We start from the raw sequence: 18115 nt of genomic DNA on the forward strand, positions 1-18115 counted from the left end.
TTATGTTGGTGCTGCTAATGAAAGAAATATCTTGGAGCGCTCATGGTGGTAGTGAGCATCGTTTGAGAATATTGTAGGATCCGTCGGGATCTTGTGCCTCTAGACGACTACCAAGGCAGTAGAAATTCCATCATCTCGAGATCTTCACCGAGGTCGAAGAAGTTCGTCCATTGCCTTTCACTTTCCCGAAGATATTAAACAGGACGTAGAAGAAAAGCTTAGCTTGCAATGCTGAACTGAAGGAATTTCCATTCCTTGAGTTGTTTGAGCCTGCTGCAGAAAAACATTCAATAATTATTGAAGCCTTTTGATGAACATAGTCGACTGCTGATTTGTTTTTTACCACATGACCATCGATTTTTATTAGTTCTAGAATTATATATATACGTATATCGATACTGCGGCTGAATATGCTCTTAAACACACTACCAACGAATATTGTTTATCGAATACACGATCACTTATCTTTCGTGGGGGGTTAGAATTTTGTGGTGTCCTGTGCCGAGATATGCACGTGGGTTTTTTGTTTATACAGCTGATCTTTCCATGGGGGATAAGTGGATCCCGGCAATGGACAAGGATGCATTAGTGTGTGTGTACGTTAGGCTAGGGAATCTGTTCTTCACAGCAAAGTTTAGGACAACCCAAAAAAATATGATTCGTTTTGTTGGTGAGCTTAAAAGATCTAATGTTTTCCTATGGACACTGAATTCAGGTCGAAATATTCATAAACTTAGGAGTAGAACGCATTCGTGAATGTTCCTTAAAACACAATTTACATCCTCACATCGTTTTCCGCTTCGCTTTCAGGTGTGCTGTCCTCCAACAAACTACCTAAACACAATCAATTCTTCCTTCTTTGCGCGGTGGGATTTCATTGAACTGCCCCCCATAAACACGCCAATCAGTTTTTGTCGGAACTGCAACGGCTCCTTCTAGAGATGCAATTAAAAGAAAACGATCGAAATAACCCTTCGCTTCACACTTTCTGCAGCAAAACATTCGGTAGCTACCATATTAACCTTATTTAGTTTTTCGTTATTGATAGTATTGTTAGTTGATTGGTTGATTCGCGCATTTCGCTTTTCCTTACTGTGTGCAGCTTTGTGTGTTTTGTTATGCCAGTTCGTTTATCCGTCATTTTGGATGCAAACAAGAGCGCTTTCTTCCCACACACTCACACACGCACACACTTGATTGCGCCAATCTACAGGATATAGCTTAACACGCAAACACATAAATAGCTCATCGCTTGCCTAGTGCCGCGATTCCCAATTTGTGACCGAGCGACAGACCAATGTGGTTCTCTCTCTCTCTCTTCCGCTATTCTTGCGGCTATATAGGCGCTATTCATATTCAGCAGTGAGTTATGCATATGCTTTAATTGCCTTATCGGTCGTTTATTCAACTTCAATTCTATCACTAAGGATTATCCCATTATTATTTAAGATTTGTAGTGAGCTTTATATATATTCAAAAGTGTATGTGTGTGTGTTGTATGTATCAGGACTCTTCCCAATCGAAAAAAAGATTATTTACAAGCGATAGTGGGCCCAACCCTGATGTTCGATTGTCCATCGGTGAGGACTCTCTCTCTTTCTCTCTCTCGCTCTCTTTCCGGGAGCTTTTCTGGGCTTGCAGTTTAGTGCCACGATCATTTAGCTATCACACACGCACACACTCTCACACACACACAGAAGGAATAGAAATTTAGATAATCGTATCCATGGCAACGTGCCGCACGTTTTGTTTTTTTACTCTGCATTTGTGTTGTGAAATTTTTGATAAACGCGCATTTAGAAGAAAACATGTGCCGCACACACGCACACACCCATACGCACGCAACGATTTACGACAGATGGAAGCTCATGCTTCCCTCGCTGGCGGCCATCTTCAGCTTTTGACGCATCACCTCCCGGTTCGAATAGTCCGGCAGCTTCAGATAGTTGACGCACGTCATCACCGACGGCAGATACTCGTCCGGATTTTGATTGCCATCCATCTTTTTGCGCACGATTGTTAGCGGGGGCGTGAGCGCTTTGAAGCCGCCAGTAGGCAACCGTGGGCTGCCGGTAACAAACTGCAAAAACAGACGCTGCTCGTCCCGATTGTACGTTGCGAGAATGTCGTAGAAGAATTGAATCGCTGGCGAGTCCTGGCTGAATCCGTGGTCGGTCCGGCAGCTTTCCGACAGCATTCGCACATCCCACCGTTGCTGGTTCGTTCCACCGATGCCGGAACCGCAGAACACGTTTTCCAGTTCCTCCGGGTAGAACATTTGCAGTCGATTCATCGGGAACACCGTGTCAAATCCTGTGCACAAACAAACAAAAACGACGACGACGAACCTCGGTTAAATCTGGGCGCGACAAAAAAAAAACAATGAAGCCGGTCGTTACCTTCGCGAAGCGCTTCAAACTGCCGTGACACGCCTTCGGCCATAAACCAGTGCGTGACAAGCGAAATGTATTGGTGCAGATTGTTGATCGTCACCGCCATATCGCGTCCACCTCTTCGCAGCTCTATGTTGGGATGACCCGGCAGGACAAAGTCGAGTCCCAGATCCGAAATGGGGCATCCGTCCAAATCCAGCGCTTCAATCTGTGCATGAAAAGGAATTAAAAGGTTAGTTTTTTCCGCATATCAGATAGCATTTTTCGTTACTTTTACCCTTTCAGTCTTTTCCATGGCGTTCAGATTCGGATCGGCCTGAATCTGGTCACGCTGCTTCACGATCTCGTTCAGCCGTAGCAGCGTGTTCTGCACTTCCGGCGCAATCTGACCCAAATCCGACAGCCCAAGAGAACTTTCCTCGCTCAACATCCAGCGGTAGAACGGAATAGAGAATGGCAAATCAAGCTACAAAAAGAAAGGAGCACGAAAATGGCAATTAAATTCGTGCATTCCCAGGCCCCCTTTTTTTGAAAAGAACCAAATCTAGTCGCACGTACCATTCGGCTGTCCATGACCGCTTTGGCCATAAATTTGCCCAAAAACTTAAACTTGTGCTTCAAGCGTGAAATCTGTGACGTTTTCGCCGTCTTGCTGAGCGGTATCGGGAACAGGCCCCGCGGAGCATTCACGTACGAAATGGCATGGCCAGAAGCGGCCGTCGTAACGGTGGCGCTGCTGTCCGCTGACAGCGGCGTAATCATCAATCCTTCCACGTCGGCAAACGATGACGGTGGCAGTGCCGGCGGTGGTGTCGAATTGTTCTCCAGCTCGGCCTGCTGCGGATTCAGCTGCTCGATCAGCATGTTTAGCGAATTGTCGTTACTGATGATGAAGCTACTGTTGTCGTCGCTCACGCCACTGACGCTGTTGTTGGCTGCCTCGTCGCTGCCACGATTCGATCCTAGCGAGGACCGGGTGGTGGTCGTCATGCTGACAAGCGTCATCGTGGTGGCGGTCGTGGTCGTGTCCAAGCTGGCGTCCTCGAGCGCACCGCCGCCCATCGACGACTTGACGATGTTGTCCGCAATCGAGGTCGACTGCTGGTTGTTGTTTTTATAGCTATCACTATCGTTCCATAAGCCTAAATCACAGCGTTGCAGTTCCGTCGAGACGAGCGCGTAAAACTCGAGCGTTGGCCCCAGTCCCGTGCCGACCTCGTTCTCGTACTGAATTTCCAGCAGAGCCTTCGAGTGCCCAAAGTCCTACAAAAATGGGCGAGCAAATGTGTCAGTCCCTTTAGCTCAACGAACTCCAATGGCGCACAAACTTACTTGAATGATCGATTCCGCCTGCTTCAGTATGTCTTCACGGGAAATGGCCCGTTTTCGGCGGTCGAGCCGTGGCGTGACGCGCTCGCTCGTGTCGGCCGAATTGAGATCAGGGGTCGTATCGAGCAGACGCTGTAGCGCCCGGTCCCGATCGAAGGAGACGGCGTAGAACAGCAGGTGACGCGTTTCGAACGGGAACAGGAACGGACAGGCCACCGCAATCTGTTGCAACCATTGAGGTAAGTTCCCGGTCATGATCACCAGTGGATCCTGCAGCTGACGGCTCGCCTTGGCAGCAATCTGTAAACAACCGAACACGCGTTCATTGAAGCCATGCCCGCCCTCCTTCTGCTTCTACCGCTGGTCGTCGTACTAACCTTTGAATGAATGAACTCTGCCTGCGGAACAATCGGTATGTGCGGCACGGAAAAGTATAGTGTCGCCCAATGCCGATTTAATGCATTAATGATGCGCAACATGCACAGTGCATCGAGCGACGCGTCCTGTACCGTCACTACATCCGGCAGCTTAGAAGCCAGAAACGGTCCTAGCGGCGACACAATGGCAGGCACCTGCCCATCGATCCAGAATTCGGGCTTGCGGCGCATCAGCTTCGACTGCGACGAATTTTTGCTATTCTTTCGCGACGATCCCGACGCGCCCTTGCTTGAGCCGCTCGATTCTTCCTCCACGGGACGGTAGTAGATGGTATGCTGCTGCACCCAGATACTAGCGCTTCCTGCAAATACATTACAAAGGATTTCAATTAAACCGTGCTCTACGTTTATCTCTCTCTCTCTCTCTCTCCCGCTATTGAATTTACCTATCGGTGTTTCCGTATCGGTGTCCGTCTCAGACTGATCGTTCACTAGCGGCGAGTACTGACGAATGGCCTGGTACACGGTCATGTTGTACGGCAGCACATGCTCGCCAATCAAAAACTGTAGCTTATGTTTCAGCCCGCCCATCGATATCATGGCTGCCGCATCGATGTTATCGATGTCCTCTTCGGAATCTTCCTCACTGTCCACGCGGATACCGCCGTACCCACGCACGACTAAGTATCTTTCGATGGCCTGCACCAACGCTAGCGGATCGATTTTCACTGTGCCGCCCTTCCATTGGCGCAAATTTGTACATTCTGGATGGCGTTGAAGATTGCACTGGATAGAAAGGGATGACACGAACAAGGTAAAATGAATCGCTCACAATCACCCAAAGCCACCACCCTGGGTAGAATGAACGCCTACCTTCAGTTGATGTGTGTTGAAGAATTTAAGAGCACTTGTGTTGGACCGACCGCCAACGCCGGCCGGGAAATCGTGCACCTTCACCGGGAACTGTTCGAGCTGCGTGACGCATCCGTTGAGCTTGGCCACCAGCGCACTGAACGCTGCTCCGTCCATACCGGCCGGCGAGCCGGCTCCCACGTGCGAGTAGTTCGCCTCTATCGGCAGTCCAGCAAACACGTGCAAAAACATACGCAAACGGCTCGCTCGCTCGACCAGCGGATTCTCATCGTTCGCCATGTAGTTCAGCATCGCCCGAATCAGCCCAGAGTGGTTCACCTCGAACGGTGATATGTCGCTTTCCATCAAAATGTCCCGCAGCTCCTGCAGCGCGCTCAAACATTCGTCCTTGCGACCGTCCAGCTTGCGAATAGCTTCGGTAAGCCGGATCAGAATCGTACAAGCGGGATGCTGCTCGAGAGCACCGGCAGCACCGCCCAATCCACCCGCAGCACCACCACCGGCCGTTCCGCTCGAGGCATCCGCACCAGAGTAGCGATTCACGAACAGAACCGCCTGGTCACGGATCCACTGACGAGCCTTTTCCCGGTTGCCGGCTGCGATCAGGTTCGAGTTTGAATGGCTCTTGTTTAGCGAGTTGCCTCCGCTGCTACCATCCTTCCCATAGCCCGATGCACCGGACGAAGAAGCGTTGTGGGACGAGGACGCTGCCGAAGAGGACGTCGATTGGCGACCCCACCGGGCAGGGTTCAGCGACGCTAGGAAGGATGTCGTTTTAGACGAAGCACCGGTAAATCGCGAGCGAGAAGATCCCGACCCGGACGCAGGTGTGTGACGCCCGGAGGACGACGAGCTTGCTCCCATAGTGGTTGTTGCCTTGTTGATGAATTCTTGCATCACGGACGAAACGCCACCGGATGACGATGCACCACCAGCGATACCGCTTCCGCTAGACAGCGACGAAGCGCCATGGGAGGAAGAACTTGCTCCACCAGAAGCGTGCGCGTCATCGTGTCGCGATTTGGACTTCGAGCTGCCCTGTGATTTCCGCTTCGGTGGAACCTTGCGCTTGAGAATGTCGGACATTTTCAGCTGACCCGAAGAATTGTTGCTGCTGCTACTGCCCTCGTGCGACGCGTGGTGTACCGACGCATTCGAAGCGGCCGTCGTGGAACTATTGCTCGGGGACACTACCATCCCCTGCATCATTCCGGCACCACTGTTACCGACCACGGCTGAGCCCGCGGAGCTAAGAACGGTCGTTCCGGTTAGCAGTGCGACATTGCTCTGGTCGGACACGTTCGTCGGAACGCTGTAGCCAACGAAAGCGTCGGAGAAATGGTGCGGTGGCTGATAGATGTGTGTCACCGTTGCACCGGTCGGTTGCTGTGGCTGCGCATGATGGCTCTGATGATGGTGCGGGATGGCGTGCGTCGGCTGATGATGGTGATTCATCGGATTCATTGCAGCTGCCGCTGCAGAGTTGTAGATGGCATTCAGCAAAATGTTTCCATTTCCCGTCGTCGTGACTGTAGCCGTTACGATGGACGTACCGGGCGCGGGTTGCACCATCGGTTGCACGGTGGCACCACTCGCGCCGGCATCTTGCAGATGGTGGTGCAAGTTCGTCGCCACTGGCATATGCTGACCCGTGGGCTGAGGCTGAACATGTCCACCAGCAACGGCCGAGTGTGGCATCAAGTTCATCAAGTGATGGTGGTGATGATGATGTGCTGCCGCCTGCTGTCGCAGGGAGGACGATTTGTTGAGGTTAATCGCCGACGCAGAGGCTGATGCTGTGGTGTAGCTGTGACTGCCACTGGCGGCCACCGCCATCGTACCCGCGGGCGGCACTGGCGCTGCTGCCGACGCCGATAAAGACGAAGACTGTGGCTGCTGATGGTGGTGGTGCGGAAGGTGCTGGTGATGATGGTGATGAGAGCTGCTGCTGCTCATCTTACTGCTCGCCATCATCATCGCGGACGAAAGGTTCTTCACGTGCGATCCACCCGCGTTTCCCGTGATCGCTATTGCAACTTGACCTCCTGTAGCTTTCGAGCTAGACCCGATGGCGCTGCTGTCAAAGTCGAACGTCTGCCCACCAGCGCCCGTCGGATTAAGTGTAGCCGATGCCGGTGCACTCTGTGTGCCTCCGGTGGATTTCGGAGACGGCGCAGCGCAGATCGGTATCGATGGGTCAGTTAGCTGTTTAAACTGATGCATCACACCCTCACGGCGGAAATGCATCCCAAACACTTCCGGCAGCTTGTGCATCAGTATGTCCGCCATCTGCATTGCGCCGACCACGATGCGCATATCGTTCGACGCCATCATGCCGGCAATGTGCGATGACACGAGCTGATTTTTCAACACGTCGCGCAACAAATCGCCATTCGCGAAATACACCATGCGCAACAGCGCTCGCAGACATTTGTAGCGCACCGACGGTCCAGCCGACGAACTGTACACTTCGTACAGCACCGAGAACAGATTGCGGATGAATTCGGCGGCCAATCCACGCTCTTCCTTCAGGCAAGCGATTCTCGCATCACGCTGCGCGTTCGGTGGCCGTGTGGCTAGATTTAGCGAGCCCGTTCCGATCACTGCGACAGCCGTCGACGTTGATGCGGCATTCTCCATATTGCTACAATCAGCTGACGCTGCTGCTTTACTCGCAGCAGCGGGGCTCACGATAACAGCCGCCGTAGCGGCCGCTGCTGCTGCTGCTGCCTCGGCGGCAGCGGCAGCCGCCGCACCTTGCTGGGCAAGCAGCTGATGGTTTATCTTCCGCTGCACGGACCGGGTCGTGCCGGTGTCCTCGTTGATCTGTTGCATCGAGTGAAAGTCGATCGTGTACGTGCGCCCCAACGTACTGAGACTTATCTCGTCGTCCGAGTTCAGGTGTGCCGCCTCGATCATTCGCGAATCGATGGAGGAATACGGGCGCCATACGCCACGATCATCGCGCCATTGCCACTGGACCGCATCCTGCACCGTTGGCTGCGGTCGTTCGAGCAGTGCATCCACGGCGAAAATTCCATCCGTTGGCAGACGGGGCATCAGTTCGCCGATCAGGCAGGTGATTTCGTACAGCTCCGAAGGACTGCGAGGAACCAGCTCAACGTCGGATGTGACGGGGTCGGCAGATCCCGTGAGCAGATAAAGCAGCGTCGAAGCGATATCGTTCTTCAGCAGCGTAATGGCCAAATCGGGACAGTTGGCACACATCACGCTTAGCATTCGCACCACGTTTGTGAAGGTGCCACTGTTCAGCACCGATGGCGTTACTACGAGCAGCTGTTGACAGTTCTTCAGCAACTCCATGCTGGCTATCTCCTGCAGCACCGCTTGATCGTGCTGGAAACTATCCACCAAACGGTAGAACGCGGTACAAATGCTTTCCACGCTCTTCTTGTCTTGCTGTGCGAGCAGCCGGGCGAGCAGCGCCAGCGAATCCTTTACGAAATGAAACTCCTCCGAGTGTAGATTCAAGCAGCAGTTGGCAGTAATGGCCAAAGCCGCCCGTTGCGCATTGATGGAGAAAAAGTCCAGAAACGTGAGACAGGACGAGACACCGTTCGCCTGCAGGATGCTTTTGTTATGGCGCCGGGACAGTATCTCGAGGGCGGTCAAACTTTGCTCCGCCACATCCATGCACTGTATCACTTGCAGCTTTTCCAGGAAGGCTGGTATGGCGTCGACCACCGTTCCGGACGAGCGGGGCAACGCTTCCAGCATATACGCCAGCGCACGACACGCATTGTTCATGATGTCGAAGTTGTGCTCCATGCGTAGGAGCGTTATAAGCGCCGGAACAACCTGTTTGATGGGGAACCCGGCCAGTGTGTCCTCATTGCCCATTACCAACATTTGACACATCTCGATGGCGGCTTGCAGCTGCTGACTCTCGTCCGGACACTGCAATCCTTGGAGCAGTTGCTGTGCCTTCGACGAGCTGCTGTTGGTTCCCATGGTCCGGTGCAGCAGGTGATGCATCCGCGGTCCGAGCGCTCCAAACAGATGGGGCGGAAGTCCACGCGCTTCCAGCAGTGCTTGCAGTCGGCCCACTTCACTGTCGTCGCTCTCCGAATCTGGATGCGGCGGCGCACCGGAACTGCCGGCCGCACCCGATCCGGATCCCGATGCGGAGGCGGAGGTGGCCGTTCCAGCTGCCGAATGCATCATATTTACGTCCGCCATGCTCGAGGAGGATGTGGACTGATGCTGTGGTGGCACTCCTCCCGAGGAGGAGGCCGACGATGACCCACCCAGGGCGGCCTTCGTTAGCTTTATAAACGGATGCGACGACTGATGCGATTGGTGCGAGTTTGCTCCATCGTTGTTGCCACTGCTGTTGTTATTGTTGTTGTTGTTATTACGAGAACCATCGTTGGCCATCGCATTCGAGGTAGAGGGACCACCGCTACCACCACCACCACCACCACCAATGCCTCCTCCACCCACCGCGACTGTTCCGTCGAAACTAGTCGCCAAAAGGATCGATCCTCCTCCCTTCGACGAGCTGCTACTCCCCTTCGATGAGCCCGCGATCACCGTGGCCGCGTTGTTGCTGAAATGCACGGCAGTAGAACCGGTCGGTACGCCGCCGCTGCCACCGCTGCCACCACCACCACCGCGGTGATGATGATGATGATGGCTACCGGACCGTGATGTTGATGATGATGACGCGCCGGACTGCGCTGATTGTGGCTGGTGGTGGTAGGGATTGTTGGTTGGATTTGAGCTAACGCAAGACCCCGTGGTTGCGGATGAGTGGGAACTCTTGCCCCGAGAACTGCGTCTTAGTAAACCGGCAACACCTCCACTGCTGCTGCTGCTGCTGCTGCTGCGCCCTTGCTGTTGTTGCTGTTGTGCGGATGTACCACCGGCCTCGTATTGGTGGTGCTGCGGTGCCAAATGAAGGCCACTCGATTCGCCCACACCAAACTGCTGCTGCTGCTGGTGAAGCAGCTGCTGCGGATGTGCCGGTTGCAAGTGCGGCGGCGGCTGGTAGTGTTGAAAGTGCTGCTGTTGCTGCTGCTGGGTGGAAAATTGGGGAATCGGCTGGGAATGTAGCGCGTAGTGTTGCGGCGGCAGCTGCTGCTGGCCCTGATGATGGTGTACTAGCAAATGCTGCTGCGGCTGCTGATGGTAATGCTGCAGACTGACTGTGTTTGCTAAATGGTGATGCTGCTGCTGCTGCTGCTGCTCTCTACTACTTCCACTACTACGTGCCGCTAGTCTTGCCCCCAGATTCGGGTGCTGCTGCTGATACTGCTGCTGCTGCTGGTGGTGGTGGTGGTAGTTGTGTTGATTATTGTGATCCCCCCCCACTTTCTGGCGCTTTTTGGGCACTTGCGCACCGCCTGACGAACAAGTAGAAGAAGCCGAAAAGGACGTCGGTGTGGAGGCAGCCGATGCTGCGTTTGCCGATACTTGTGCACCGGTAACGATTCCTAGCTCGTTTACGGTCGCAGTTAGCGTGATGTGCTGCTGCTGTTGCTGCTGATGGTGCTGGTGTGAACGCAAGTTGCGAATGGTTAGTGTCTCTACCGTCGACTGTTGCTCCGTTGAAGTAGCGTTAGACGATGAGGGGCGTGTAGCGGCGGTGGTCGCTTCCTGGTGCCACTTACGATCACCTTTCGATCGCCGTTGGCCCGATTTTATCGCTACCTTGGACGCGACTTTAGTATCTTCTGCAAGTAAGCTCTTTCGATCGGCCAATTTGCGCAGAAGCTTCGACGAGCTACCGGTGCCGGACTTTCTACGCTTGTTCTTACTTATTGCGCGCGACGAACTTGCAAACGATGAGGTAGTGCTGCAAACGCTTTTGTCTTCCCGACTGCTTGCGCCTCCAGCAGTGGACCCTCGCTTTGCCTTTGGTGGTTGAGCTTCTGCTCCTGCTGTGTTGCTTTCGACTGTCGGCGAGTTGCAGGAAAGTATTGACGATGCCGATGAACTGCTACGTTCCGATGGTGGATTACGCTCGGATGATGCTGTGCTATTGCTTGTACTTTCATGAGGACCGATCCCGGTACCTCCTCCTACCACTTTCGAAGATGATCCTCCTGCTGCTGCTACCGCTACTGCTTTGGTGGATGATTTATTGCGATTGTTACGAACGTCCACGATCTTCGAAGGTGTTGCAGATACTTGGTGCTGAAACTGATGCTGCTGCTTGAGATCGAACCCGTGCTCAGCTGTGCTACTTGCACCGACCGCAGTACTGCTAGAGGTGGTCGCGGTAAACACAAGCTCTTTGGAAGTGGTGCGAGACCGAGTACGGTATGCCACCGGAACAGCAGCAACCGCTGACTGCTGACCGGTCGACGCCTTACAGTTCAATGACTGTCGCTTCACGGAGGGATGAGGCTGCTCTGCCGACGAGTTGCCGTGTGGCAGTGGTGGCAAGCTGTGCTTTCGTTTGACGCTGCTGCGCGGTTGGTTTGTTTTATCGGCCGAATCGGAACGCTCTTGCTTTGCGGAGGCTACTTCGCCCTTGGACGACTTTCCCGCTCTAGAGCGTCTGGTTTCACTGTTGTTATGCGGCTGGCTACCGGTACTACCGATGGTGGTGGCGCTGCCGTCCTTCCGCTGATGTTGGTCCTTCGGTTGCTGTTTTGCTTGTTGCTGTGCTGGATGATGATGATGATGCCCCTCCGTCACTGCAGAGAGCACTTGCTTACCAACGGATTCGGCCATAGACGACGCTTGCAAGGCTCCCTGTGTCCATTAAACATACCCGGCTGCGTGGTGCAATTTTTGTAAGTGCGCTAGCTGCGGGGCAATCTTGGCAAATCCACTGACCAACGAAATTAATTCGGGTACACACACGCGCGCACACACACACACACCAACTTGACAGAAATTAAGCGCACGGGTGAAAAACTGTTCAATGGTTCTGTCTAAGATTCACACCACACTTGGATTAGATTCCGCCACTTGGGGGCCGGACCGTCGATTCGATGCCTTTCGTTCAATCCTGCAGTAATCCAATTCGGTGCCGCCAACAAACCGGTAACGCAACACAAGGTCTGTGTCACCAGGCAACTGTTCCAGGGGAAATTATTTCTGAAACAAAAAGAGTAAAAGATGTTTTTTATTAGTATCGGAGCATTCTTTGTGATGTCTTGTATTATCATGACGGTGTTAATTTAAACCCTTCATTTTTCTTCAAAATGCCGGGTACATTTTCCAAACTCACGATCCAAGAGCAATGAACTAAGAATTTGGCAGTCAAATCAGCAGCCATCGTACCTGTCGAAATTGTTAATGTTTTTCGAATGGCCATTAGACGAGACACGGGGGCATTATTATATTCCGCGTCTCGCTCGTTTCAGCATTGATTGCTTATGCCTTCAGCCACATACAACACACTCTGAGTGAGTGTACTATGCTATACTTTAGGCTGGTGTCTGGCTGTTTTCCTGTCGCGACTGTACGTTAACTTGTGACCGATTGCTGCTGCCTGTTCTGTTCTGTTCAGTTCTGTTGCTCACGCTCACGCACGCTTACGACGATGAAGCAGTGCGAAAGGAAGCAGAACGGAAAAAAGAGGAAATACACCCCACCGAACCGAGTGAACGCATAGCCTACCACCAAACACGAACCAACTCGAAAATGTTCAAAACCTTGCTGACTGCGCGAATGGGAGTCTCCGTCGTCGTGATGGTGATGCTCAGTGGTGTAGTGCGCCTTCCTTCCACACGACAACCAGCGCAAGCAACCCTTCGAACGAAGAAGGGATGGTAGCGAAGAACAAAAGGGAGAGATATATTCGAATGTAAATAAAGGTTATTGTCCATTTCAATAACGCATCAAAAGCAACAGGGAAACGGAATAAAAAACGATGTGTGTGTGTGTATGTGTGTTGCGGTTGTCGTTGTCGCCTGCAGCATAAACTCCCGCACATGGTCAACACAACTCGACATCAGCATACATATCCGACACCGAACAGCAAAGGCAGCAGCAGCAGCAGCAGCAGCGGCAGAATCATCAGCCACAAAACCAGACCGCGACGAGAAACGGTTCGCAAGGCATGCACGCACGCACACACAAGTGCGCAACAGCTCCGTGTTTAGGGGGTACAGCCCAACATAAAAGCAGCACCTTCACTTAGAATGAATTTGTGCGAGTCAACAGCACCACACCACCAGCGCGCCGTCGGTGAAGGCACAGCCAGCCGAGAACGGCAAGAACCCGTAGGAAGAAAGAAACACACATTAATTCATTGGTCGAGAGTTCAGTCAAGTTCGGTTGAGTCGGTCGGTTGTTGCTTGCTGCAGCATGTTCTCCTCTCTCCCAAGACGACGCAAGTGGTATAAAGCCCGAGAGCCCGCAGACAAAAGACTAAAGAAAGGAAAATCACGAAAACGAAACCTTAATCATCATCTCCTTGCGCCCGGCCGAAGGCACGGCTGGCAGGGAAAAACCGGAATCACAGCCACGGAGCACAGACAGAGCAAGGCAGAAAAAGGAGTCGTATTGATGTTTGTTGACCCGTCTGTTACAGTGCTGGAACGGCCAAACACCACGCTCTACGCTCCGTGGGGTGTGCTCCCTGTACGCTCCCTCGAAAGGAACCGATCGGCCGCCCCGACACGGATGGATCTCGTTGTGATTGCAGTCATTTACACTGTTTATCCAAAATATGGCAACCTACTTGAGCTGGTTGTGTTTCATTCAACAAACTACCTACAACCTAATAGACCCTCTCCTCCTTCCCAATGCTATTCGTCACCCATCCCATCTGACGCACACACGCTCGTTCGAACCATTTTTAATGCTTCAAAATCTATGTTGGTTCGCTCTTCATCTCTTTCTCACGGTCTATTACGAAGGCTGCTAAGCCTGGCTGCAAAACTGATCCGAGACCATCGCACCTGAAAGCGGTTAAAACCTGCCATAGGAAGCTTTGACCTGCTGCTTCGACTATCCCCGGCAATAGAATACATCAGCTAGGGATACAATCCGGAGAGGATCATCGATTCATCTTCCTCTTCTCACCTTTGCAGATCCCGACACGCGCATCATGCACCCTTATTTCATTCGCCTGGCGTGCTCTTGTTTACCTTTTCCCTTCGTAGGCTTTCTTCCTGTCTGTGTCTCGCACCTCATTCAAGATCACTTCTGAATCGTGTACGGACACAGTTCCTTGGACAAAATGGTATGGAATGAAATATACGACGTTTTCCAACATACAAGTAGGCTAACACTACTCGTGCGCTACTCCATTAATGAAAGAAATCACCATAGCAACACACATGAAGATAAGATTAAAAACCTTCCTCGCATACGTACACTTTTCCAGCTCCATACCAGTGTTTTTTTTTTGTCACAATCGAACGCCAACGTGAACTATGATAACGTGTACCAAAAATCTAGGTTCTAGACAAAGCGTACCGTGTGGTCCCTTCGCGCGGTAGAGCCAAGCTTCAAACCCGCATAAAATGGTGAGTTAATTGGACAAGGGATAGCACGAAAAAACACAACTTTATGCACATATGCTGCACACTTCTCACTGTTACTTTCTGCCCAAAAACAGAGGTTACTGACCTTTTCCTCTGTGTTGGCTTTACACGGCGTAATACGACAGTCGACAACCAGGGCCGGAGCATATCCGTATAGGCTGTTGCAATGATGCCCTTTGCCGAAGCTAAATCCTGTGTCAGCGTGTTTATCCCCTTCGTGCACGCATAAGTACAGTATGCACCGTGCAATGAAATGCCCAAAATCACGAAGACGAAGGGTTCGCTTTTGAAAAATCACACACTCCACCAGTGTCGTCGTCGTATTCAATGAAATGCGCCGTGGCATAAAGTCACTCTATCAAATTGAAGCATGAAGGTAATACTATTGCTGCTGTTGCTGTAGAGACGGCCGACTTCCGCACTTCTTCCGTGAGGTTTACACAAGCGCATTTTTAACCAAACGTTTTCAAACATCCGCTTGGTCGTATCAGGAGAGCCCGGACATGCAATTGATTCTCTTTGAACTCATTCCTCCCTCAGATGCAGGCAGACGCTTGAGTAGAATGAATCCGAGTAATGTCCAAGTACAGCAGTTCGCCAGCTTGATCTAAAAAGTATTCCGCCTGCGATCATCAATTCCAGCTGCGTCACCACTGTCGTTGCCGTTGCGTGACAACATGAATCATTAAAACTTCACCCGATTCCCACATGATTTTAAGGCGAGTGATTTCACAATTTTCACATTTACTTGCACCAACTGAACCACACCGGAAAACACTTGTGTTTGATGGCTAGTAGAAGCACTAGAGTTTGAATTTTCTAATCATGTGTGAAAATAGCCACCAGGAAACCGACCAACCAACCGACCGCCAGAGCTTCAATTAAGCCCTACGTCATACAAAACGCACTGCTAGATAGCAAGCAGAAGAAACGATTGCTACTGCCCCTGTAGTACGTACATGACGATTTGGTTCTAATATTTATATTTAAAAGCAGCAGAGCCGCATCATCTTTTTATACGCACACCCGACCGACCGACCGAACACGAAGCGATGAAGGTGTGGGCAACACAAGAACGCAGCAGCCGCAACGGTAGCGGACATAAAAGCAAAATTGGACTCGGATACGTATTTGTAGGATTTTTTCCGATACTTCGTTTCCGAAGCGTCGTTCGAACGGGTAAGTTTTGCTTCTTTTCCGTTCAGCAAAATATGTGGATGTGTTGAAGAAAAATAAATGCTAGCGCAACTCTTTGCAGCAGCTTTCCGGATTGGCTGACAGGAGGCGAGCACTAGCGCTGCTGACGGAGCTGATATAAAAATTTTCAACAAAATGGCCTGCTGCTGCCTCTATCCGACCGCGTTCGGGTTCGGGTTTGGCTCAAAACTTATTCTATAGCGTAGCACAAAATCTGGCCAATTCTACACCCCGAACACGTTCAACCGCGCGAACCATTCCAAATCGACGGCAAAGTACGTCGGCTGCGGTTAATTTGTTCAATCTGTTCTTACTGCACGACACCACGACGACTCGGATGCCAGCCATCTTTAGAGGATTGGCACATTTTGTACCATTCCGCACTTTATTATGTAATTATCGCCGTTCTAGGGTACGGTTTCGATCGCCACATGGTAACAAAGTACTTACCATCATTCCGTCACAACTTGGAACCACAATTTCACCGAGAGAACTACTATTTTCTGCTAAATTTTCCAACGATGAACAAAGGAAATGTCGCAACGATTCGATCCCCTGGAAGAAGTCTGCTCTGCTTTGCCTTCTCTTTCGTACTACTGACGTTTAACGTTCGATTTCAAAACACACGCACACACCGCCGCCGAGCAAAGCGTGCATGCGAGTGTTTGTGCAAGCGGGTGTAACTGTCAAACTGCTAGCTGCCAGTGTTCGCAGCCCAAGTAGCAACAATTTTCTAGACACCCAATTGCTTTGGGTCTAGATAGAAAAGCAACCGTTTTTTTTATCGCGATAATTTAAAACAAATCGCATTAGCATTATTTCCAACAAGACGGCACAAATCTCGGCTGTTTTTTACCAGTTCCAGTTCAATTTATGTACTTGCATTGTATGAAGGAACGGGTAAAATTTGAAGTCAACAAAGAAAAGAAAAATTATATGTTTAGTGTTGGGCGATACCCGCAAGTTCTACACGTGCTAGTTCTTCGTTCTACAATAAAACGTACAAATTTTCCAGAAAACTATTAAACATCTGTTAACACATACTTTACTGCTTTCGTTACTTTCGTTCGAATTAGATACAGCAATGAGTATCAGAAAAAGAAGTAAGAGTGCACGTTTTAACCTTCTCATGGACAACGAATGTAGGTTCTAAAAACTTTTTTTGGGAATTTAAGATAAATCGACTTTATTTAAACTGAGATTTGATCATTTCATGGAAGGAATCACGGGTTAAGAACAAAGTTCGCATTACTACATTGAATGCATGCAATAGTTTTGAATCGCTTGATTTAGAAAAACACCAGCAGAATGTGCCTGGTCCTGAGTTAATTACGATACCCAAAACAAATATACCTTAATGCCGGCATAAACCAAACACTCAAAAGTAACAAATATACACAGAGAAAAGGTTTATATTCAATTCGAAGCAAATGGTAGCTAACGGGGGAATTTGTGTGTGGTATTTGAAGGGTTTGATCCCATCCTACGGGACATTATTTTAATTTAAAACAAAATAATGCTCCAAAAACTTGACCAGATACAGAAAAGAAGATACACTAGTCCACACTCCCAGATGTATCATCGTTCTCTTTGATTTTCCTTTCTTCTGCATCATGTGAGTTCGGGAGAATTTAGCTCAAGTCTACCAATAATGACCCAAAAGAAAAATGGTACTTGGGAACGCATTAGCGTAGGCAGACCTTCTGTCGATTACCTTGAATGATGAAGTTAATTAATCATCATCACCAAATTTAGTTGAAAATATGTAAATCCACAGAACAGGACGGTGGCTCGTTGGTAGCAGTAATGGAAGAACAAGACCAAATAAATGTATTCCCAATACCCGATATCAAACGATGCGCATATCTCGTGCCTCTCCCTAGAGAACTACGCATGACATCTCCAAACCTTTGCGTGATAGCGAAGAAATATCCGGATTTGCAATGCCCTGGAAACATATAGAGGCCTACACAGCCACTTCACTCCACTTAACACTTACATTGTCCAGACAGCATTCGTAGCACCGATTTTTTCGTATTGTCATTTCCGGATTAAGCAGCGAGGGATCCATTTTAGGACAGAGCACAACACCACACCACTCCACTCACACACGCCCCACGGAGCTTCTTCTTTTGTGCGAGCAGCCAGCACAGAAAATCAATAATCACCAGATAGCAACACACTTCGCTCGTCAGATAAAATCTTTGCTCGGCTTTTCACACAACTGCACTGCACTGCCCAGCGTTACTGATGCGTTGAAACGGCTAGATCTCAGCCCAAATGTCTATTTCACCTTGAAAGCATTGGCTCTAGAGTTCTTTCCGTTCGATGCGAACCGTTTTGCTGCTCGCAGCAGTTTCACTCTGCATCCACACACTACAGTGGCAATGCAATGAAGGGGAGCTCTACAGCTCTAGATTTGTTTTCAGTTTTTCGCTTTCACGCACACACGCGCACTTCGCAATGGACAGCAGTG

The 18115-nt window shown here is 50.7% G+C and overlaps 1 protein-coding gene across 2 annotated transcripts; it reads right to left on the reverse strand.

Annotated features, from left to right (window-relative positions):
* Nucleotides 1-336: 336 nt before the first annotated feature.
* LOC118507116 (E3 ubiquitin-protein ligase TRIP12) lies at nt 337-18044 on the reverse strand. 2 transcript variants are annotated; one of them, XM_036045120.1, is made up of 9 exons: nt 16090-16281; nt 4973-12043; nt 4546-4885; nt 4100-4461; nt 3726-4022; nt 2952-3656; nt 2671-2859; nt 2400-2601; nt 337-2313 (listed from the first exon to the last, which is right to left on the reverse strand). In XM_036045120.1, the coding sequence occupies exons 2-9, from the start codon at nt 11672-11674 to the stop codon at nt 1850-1852; spliced, it is 9261 nt and encodes a 3086-aa protein (XP_035901013.1). In that variant the 5' UTR covers nt 11675-12043; nt 16090-16281; the 3' UTR covers nt 337-1849. The 2 variants fall into 2 exon arrangements, with proteins under 2 accessions (XP_035901013.1, XP_035901014.1); XM_036045121.1 differs by lacking the exon at nt 16090-16281 and adding an exon at nt 17639-18044 and having other exon boundaries at nt 1368-2313.
* Between the last annotated feature and the right edge of the window lie 71 nt (nt 18045-18115).

This window comes from Anopheles stephensi, chromosome 2 (assembly GCF_013141755.1).
Source record: "Anopheles stephensi strain Indian chromosome 2, UCI_ANSTEP_V1.0, whole genome shotgun sequence".
Classification (NCBI taxonomy): domain Eukaryota; kingdom Metazoa; phylum Arthropoda; class Insecta; order Diptera; family Culicidae; genus Anopheles; species Anopheles stephensi.

Bases quoted from the DNA above. Each gene is read 5' to 3' on its own strand.
- LOC118507116 (XM_036045120.1), bottom strand. From the start codon at position 11,674: ATGGCCGAATCCGTTGGTAAGCAAGTGCTCTCTGCAGTGACGGAGGGG. The intron at 3,657-3,725 runs GTAAGTTTGTGC...CCATTTTTGTAG, and splicing joins AGGCGGAATCGATCATTCAA to GACTTTGGGCACTCGAAGGC. The intron at 2,860-2,951 runs GTACGTGCGACT...TTCTTTTTGTAG, and splicing joins CGGTCATGGACAGCCGAATG to CTTGATTTGCCATTCTCTAT.